The 7,555-nt window shown below is 35.5% G+C and overlaps 1 protein-coding gene across 1 annotated transcript; it reads left to right on the top strand.

Moving 5' to 3' along the window:
- The first annotated feature begins 3,948 nt into the window (after positions 1-3,948).
- LOC107832426 (putative inactive patatin-like protein 9) lies at positions 3,949-5,788 on the top strand. The gene is made up of 2 exons (XM_016660274.2): positions 3,949-5,206; positions 5,473-5,788. Exons 1-2 carry the CDS (start codon positions 4,277-4,279, stop codon positions 5,689-5,691), a joined length of 1,149 nt encoding a protein of 382 aa, XP_016515760.1. The 5' UTR covers positions 3,949-4,276; the 3' UTR covers positions 5,692-5,788.
- The last annotated feature ends 1,767 nt before the right edge of the window (positions 5,789-7,555 follow it).

Genomic DNA, 7,555 nt, shown 5'->3' with positions numbered 1-7,555 from the left:
TATATCTTATATCTATATGCATTAATTAACCAACTGTGCCTCAACTCCAAATTACAAAATTACTTTTAGGGATCCTTTTGCATACTATTCATTCACTGTATAGAGTAACCATATGAATCTTCTATATTCGTTCTGAATATTTTTACATTTGCAATCGCTCTGAGGACCAATCCATCTCAAAATAATAGAGTTGAAGAACAATGATAACAAACCCAGTGAAATTTTACTAGTAGGGTTTGGGGAGGGTAAGATGTACGCATATCTTACCCCTATCTTATGACGGTAGAGAGGTTGTTTTTCGAAAGACCCTCGGCTCAAGAGAAGTGAAAATGAAGCAATAAACACACAATAGCAACGACAAGGTAATTAGATATGAGCACAAATGGAGATACGTGCAATAAACATATATCTAAGAATAATAAAAATAGATCCAATCTTGCTAGAAATAATGACACAATGTGAAATAGCAAGGGGCTAGGAATAGCAAATTACGAGACTAATACTAATACTACTGGGATGCCTAGACGAAACTATAGACTGCCTGTCAACCCACAACCCTAATCCTCGACTTTCACATCCTCCTATTGAGGGTCATGTGTTCAGTAAGCTGAAGTAGCGTCATGTCCTGTCTAATCACCTCACCCCGGTACTTCTTAGGCCTCCCTCTACCCCTCCTCTGACCCGCCATGGTCAACCTCTCACATCTCCTAACCGGGGAATCAGGGTCTCTCCTCTTCACATGTCCGAATCATCTCAGGCTCGATTCACGCAACTTATCTTCTATAGGAGTTATGCCCACTTTGTCCCTAATATACTCGTTTCTAATCTTATCTCTCCTCGTATGCCCACACATCCATTTCAACATCCTCGTTTCTGTTACTTTCAACTTCTAGACATGAGATTTCTTGACTGGCCAACATTCGACTCCATACAACATGGCCGGTCTAATTATCGCTTTATAGAACTTGCCCTTAAGTCTAGGTGACACATTCTTGTCACATAAAACACCAAAAGTGAACCTCTATTTTATCCATCCTACTCCAAAATTGTGTGCGACATCCTCGTCGATCTCCCTGTTACCATGTATCACAGATCCAAAATATTTGAAACTATCTAATAGAGTTGAAGAAATCCACATCAAATTTGGATCAAATCTATTCTCTTCGCAATCCATCTATTCATATTCTCTGGATCAGTGGGTCAAGGTCCATTTTACCTACCCCTACTTTTCCAGAAAACATGCAAATTTTTTTACTAATGCATCACTTACATCCAAACTCTCGTGATCCCGTGTACAAATACAGAGACACACATATCTGTATACATTTCTTTTTTTTTTTAATTACTATCTCCCCGTGGGTGACCTATAATCTATTCTGTTAATCTGCAACAGATTAGAGTTTTGCAAAAGCAGTAGGCCATACACAATGATCCATAGATTATACTTATTGGTTAGAGGCGGAGCTAGCATGAAACATATGGGTTTACGTTATATAAGTAGTTTTTGCTCAAACTCTATAAATATCTATAAATATTTGATTGCAAATTTAATTAGTTATTGTTATATATTAATTTGAGATCGTTATAAAAACTCATAAATTTTAAACTCTAAGTCCTCTTCTAGGCCTGACCAACTGTTAAACCTATTGGATTTTCTGCTTTGCCTCTCGTTGTCTCTGTATAGGTCAAAATCCGTCCTTAGGATATTTAGCGTAATATGACATTAAAGAAAGAGTCGTTCGAGCTCGCCCAAGATGCACCGAAGTCATTGGTCGAGGTGCCGACATGAGCCGTAATCGAGATGTTGACATGGATCGCAGTCGAGATGTCAACAAGGGTCGATGTCAAGATTGGCCACTAATGATAAGACTTGTAACGGCTAATTTGTCAGGATATGATACTAAAAGGGAATATTTTAGTGGATATTTCCTGCATTTGTACTATTATGGTTTCCTAGGAAAAAAGACTCATATATATAGAAATAAACAACAATAATAGGGGCATGTAATATTGATTTTGATAAGAACACTTTTGAGAAGAAGACTTTCTCTCTCGCAAAAATACAAAGACTACCTTTTAATAAAGATTCTTGTTCATATTATTGCCACCTTTCCACCATATCCGAGGATTGTTCATACTAATCTTGGACCTATATGTCATTCATCATTGGGTTAATCTTTCTCCTTATTTACTTAAATATCATTTATTGCCATTTATTATTAGTTATATCTCCATTAATGTTCATATTTTAAGAATATTTTGCACTTATTGCCATCAACCATTTATGAGATCTGTCTCATCTACTGTACGTTTTAAAGATTAGCTTCTAGAGTTATTATTCTTAACTAGATTTAACCCCTTGTTACATAAATTTAATAGTTTAACCGAAAGTTATACTTTTTGGTCAAACAATCTCGTGTCTGAATTAAGGGTTAAATCATATATAAACCATGTATACTTTAGCATCAAGTGCACTTCCTACCTATTCTTTTGATTTTTTGCATACTATCACTCCAAGATAAGCGCACAAAATTTATTATTTAAATGTTCACTCATTTATTCGTAATTATTTAATAAATAATATTTCCTTTTTTATAATACAAAAGTCATTTATGTCATATCACTTGAAAGGTCAGGCCGAATCCTCATACTCCTAACCTTGCCACTTAAAAGTGGATTGGTGGGCGTAATATCTAGCCTTAATTTTCATCACTAATTTAAAATGTTGGAAATGGTAAGGAAAAGTTAAGAAACACATTAAAAGCGAGTTGGGTAGGAGCCTAGAAACAAAAGAATCCTAACAATAAAATATTTACCAAACAGCTAGCCATGCAGCGAGTTTTGTTTTATTGTATTTTTAATAGGCAAATGCTGAGTAGGATACTCACACTGAAAAAAAGTATAAAGAGACAAATAAATAAATGATGACACATTAAAATTGCAATAAAAGATGAAAGTGTACTGATTTGTGAATAAAATCCTATAAAAAGGCTGTCTCTCCCCGGTATCCTATGAAACAGAAACACGTGATTGCGATTGTTTTATAATAGGAAATATACAATAAAAGAAAGTTGTGTCGAGAAATTTAAAGAAGAAAAGAAGTAATAACACCAGTCAAAAGTAAAACGAAAAAAGAAAATGTTGCAATCCCCAAATTTATTCGACTTCGACGTAGCAAGCCCAGTTTTGTAGAAGAGTTTTCAACGAGTTTTCTGAAATTCGCAAGTACTAAATGTCTAAACTAAACTAAACTTTTTATAAAGTGTCCAATACTCTACCCTGTGCATTTGAATATTGATATCTTAATTTTACAACAATACAAAAAAAGTGCATCAAGTTATTACTAGAAGAAAATGAGAGTTATAAAAATTGCAACTAACCATATTTTTAGAAGAATAAAGATTTGAAGTTTGATTTGAAGTTTATGAGTTTGATATTCTAATATTTTTAAGTTATTGAATTCTAATTTAATAATTTATGTATATTCAATAAATTTTTTAAGACAAATATAGAATTTCGATCAAAGTTAATGGATTCTATCGAATCGTAATTCAAATGGTAGCTCCTCCACTGACTATGTTCCGAAAATGTTGAAATTCATAATAAGGAGCGTTTTTCTCCAAAATTCAAATTAATTAAATTAGTGATTTCGATATTTAGAGCCCGTTTGGCGTTTGGACATAAGATTTTTTTCATTTTTTTAACTTTTTTTCGATATCATTGTTTGGCCATAAAATTTTCAATTCTCACTTTAAAAAAATTTAAAATTTTTGAAAAACTTAAAAAACTCAAAACAAACTATTTTTTCTCACATTACTTACAAAAATTCAAAAATAATCCAAAATTATACTCACCTCCCAAAAAAAACTCTAATTTTCAGGTTCCAACTTTAGTTGGAGTGTCCTGTTTCCCCTGCTACAACTACTACTGCTCCACTTCTTTGTTTCCACTCTCAGTCACACTCTGGGAGAGGACGCACACACTGCACAAAAAGTGTGACTATTTCAAGTGAAATAACAGAGAGATTTACAATAAAAACAACTGGCGATCATAAATGTTTCTCCAAACGAAATCGTGAGCTTTTGCTTCTGTGTACGATTTCACGGATTCTCATTTCTCCATCACTACACTGCATAGGTACAATTCAACTACGACCGGCAAAGTACCACTCTTCGTTGTTATCCACACTCTATTATCTTGTCAATTCTTTTTGGATTTTCACTGAATTAATAGTGCCATTATTTACTTTATCTGATCAAACTGAAACCATTAAGTGATGGAGCTTGATAAGGTGACGATGGAGATTTTCTCCAAGCTAGAGCAGAAATGGCTGTACCAATACGAAGGGAAGAAAACACGTATTCTCAGCATTGACGGTGGTGGAACTAATGGCATTGTTTGTGGTGCCTCTTTGATTCATCTCGAACATCAGATCCGTGTGAAAACCAGCGATCCTCAAGCTCGAATTTCGGATTTCTTCGACATTATCGCCGGTACCGGTATAGGTGCTATTTTCGCTGCAATGCTTGTTGCTGACGGAGGTAATGGCCGTCCGTTATTCACAGCGAAGGATGCTGTTAAATTCGTAACGGAAAACCAGTCGCGGCTGTTTAAGGTGAAAAACGTCGGCGTTTTCCCCAGGAAAAGGAGGTTTTCAGGGAAGAGTATGGATGAAGTGTTGAAGGAAGCTTTCAGAAGAGAGGACGGGAAAGTGTTGACGTTAAGGGACACGTGTAAGCCTATGATTGTTCCTTGCTTTGACCTCAACAGCTCAGCTCCATTCGTTTTCTCCCGAGCTGATGCGGCGGAGTCTGAGAGCTTCGATTTCGAGCTCTGGAAAGTTTGCCGTGCCACGTCAGCTAATCCGTCAATGTTTAAGCCGTTTCAGCTAAGTTCCGTTGACGGAAAAACCTCTTGCTTGGCCGTAGACGGCGGTCTCGTCATGAACAATCCCGCCGCCGCCGCCGTCACTCATGTTTTGCACAATAAACGAGATTTTCCTTCCGTGATAAGCGTTGATGACCTGTTGGTTCTCTCTCTTGGTAACAGTCCGTTAAGTCCTCCGTCAAACTTGAAACTCCGTAACGACGGTTATTTCTCTCCGTCTTCCGTCGTCGGTATCGTTGTCGACGGCGTATCAGAAACTGTTGACCAAATCCTTGGCAATGCCTTCTGCTGGAATCCAAATGACTACGTGAGAGTTCAGGTAACTGTCACAATTTATTTTTAGCAAAATGAAAACATGAATATTAACTGCGTAAAATTACACTCTTGATTTTTTTTTTTTTAACTCATCAATATTTAATCGGCTCAAATAATCATCTTATTTTTGTTATTAATCCTTCCTTAACATTAATATTGCCCTACTTAGATATACTTTTAAGTAAGTTTATAGTAATATTTTTCGTAATTACTTAAAAGATTAGCTATAGGGGTGTCAGCGTCGTTAACGGAGTATCGTTTTATGCACAGGCTAACGGCTACACAAGTGGACGAGTGGGACAGAGGGTGGAGGAGGTGTTGGAGGAAAGAGGAGTTGAGTCGTTGCCTTTTGGCGGTAAACGGTTATTGACGGAGACTAACGGACAAAGAATCGGAAGCTTCGTACAACGGCTTATTGCATCTGGGAGTAGTTTGCCGCCAAGTCCTTGCAAAGAAACTGCCGTCAACCCCCTTACAAACGGACGTTAAGTCATTATATTTTTAATTCACTTTTGTCCGTTCTGTTAATTAGTGCTGTACTCGAGATTAGTTTTCTTGGTAAAATCGTTGTCGTATTACGCCTTAATCGTGTTGATGCTGCCGCATTAAATTAAATAATACTCGGCTCCACTAGCTTAGTGTGTGCGGTACTACTTTACATAAATTCTCCTTTGGCTAAGGAATCGTATCAAATGAGGGTAGATATTTTGTAGGAATTATAAAATTACACTACGTAACAACTAACAAAAAAATATACGTATATTGTACTAAATAGTACTCTTACAAACATGTTCTGAAGTGAGTGTTTTACGCTTATGTTATGATGTGCTGTTGCAGCTGCTGTGTTAATCCACGCTTATATACTTTTTACGAGTTCAAAACGAAACATAAAGATGGACTTTTACCTAAGATGATTACTCAAAAATAGTCTGATAGCTCATTGGTCAAGAAGCTACAATTTTAACAGCAGTAATTAGGAGCCTATCACGAAGAAGGTAAGCTGCTAAGTCATAGACCTATAGTATATTTCTGCTTTCTTTGTAAATAACAGTCATTGAATCAAAATGTCTTGTGTTGACAGACGCTGTCCATTCACCAACTATGCACACATATTAAAACCCAACAAAATTAGCCACACCATATAATATACTAGTAGTAAAAGCTATACTAGATTCTAACCTAAAGCTAAAGAAGGCGTACTTCTCTAATAATAATTGACAGAAAACTAAGCGTAAGAAGACTTGTACTTTCTAACGCTAAATACCAGTAACAGGTAGGACTTTTTCTTTTGGGTAAGTGTGTGTATAGGCTTTTTCCATTGCTGCTTTCATCCCATTGCCCGTTATTTAGTTACTTGGCTGCTTCTTTTTACAAAAGAATAATTATTAAAAGTAGGACAAGGACTGAACCAAATGGCTCAGTTCTTTTGGAGAAATCAGATGTGGATTGGGGAATCCTTTAAATATTCATGTACTTGGTTCAGTGCGTTATCTGGCCTTAGTCTTTGATCCAAATGACTCAGTTCTGGTATTCCTAGTCTTATATATTTCTTTCAACTTCCATTTTTATTCATTCATTACTAAAATTTTATTGAGAATTATCTAGACACCCACTCTTTCCACCATGATAAAATTTGCAGAATAATTAATGGAAGTACTGTGCCACTCTTATGATAGTAGATTTTGTACATCTGCTAACTCTTCCATATTTTCTGTAGACAAAGCTGAGACGTAGCAAAAGTAAAAACTACTCATATTAACAAGTTAATAGGTATATATCTTTAGTTCGGGTCCTCTTTCTTCACAGATGAAAGCAAAAGAACAGAACAGACACCGGCAACGGCTGAATAACATAACAACAAGAATGTACTATATTGAATATCAAGTATTTATGAATTTTATGTGCTTGTTGTGAGATTCCTGACATGTACAGGGTGAGTAGCTAACATATGCAATTAAATCTAACCATCATTTTAACTTTTCTTCTGTCGATTCTTTTGTCTATACTCATTGGGACCCTTCTCGAATTACAGATTACAGTAGTTGCTTTAACAGTTTATGACAAGAATTAATTTGTATAAAGGGTCTCTGTTCTCCAGATACGTGCAAGTTTTTCGTGGATAAGGTTGGAGGCTATACAGAAATTGTAAGTTATATCTAGCGGTACGTAAGATTTAGATTTTGATAGGTTACGTTTAATTTTGAGATGATTGTATTGAAGAAATTGTATTTTTTAAAAAATAATTTATAATTTATAATTTGTTGAAACTTTAGTAATTTTTCACATAAATATTTATGTTGCATGTCAATAATATTAAATTCAATTGAAACTACTGAATATAGGCTGAATCTGC

Source organism: Nicotiana tabacum, chromosome 22 (assembly GCF_000715075.1).
Source record: "Nicotiana tabacum cultivar K326 chromosome 22, ASM71507v2, whole genome shotgun sequence".
Taxonomy (NCBI): domain Eukaryota; kingdom Viridiplantae; phylum Streptophyta; class Magnoliopsida; order Solanales; family Solanaceae; genus Nicotiana; species Nicotiana tabacum.
This window is presented reverse-complemented; position numbering and strand designations above follow the sequence as displayed.

What these genes read in the sequence shown, in the direction of transcription:
- LOC107832426 (XM_016660274.2), top strand. Translation starts at nt 4,277, where the DNA reads ATGGAGCTTGATAAGGTGACGATGGAGATTTTCTCCAAGCTAGAGCAG. An exon ending in ATGACTACGTGAGAGTTCAG is followed by an intron (nt 5,207 to 5,472) that starts GTAACTGTCACA and finishes TTTTATGCACAG; the next exon opens with GCTAACGGCTACACAAGTGG.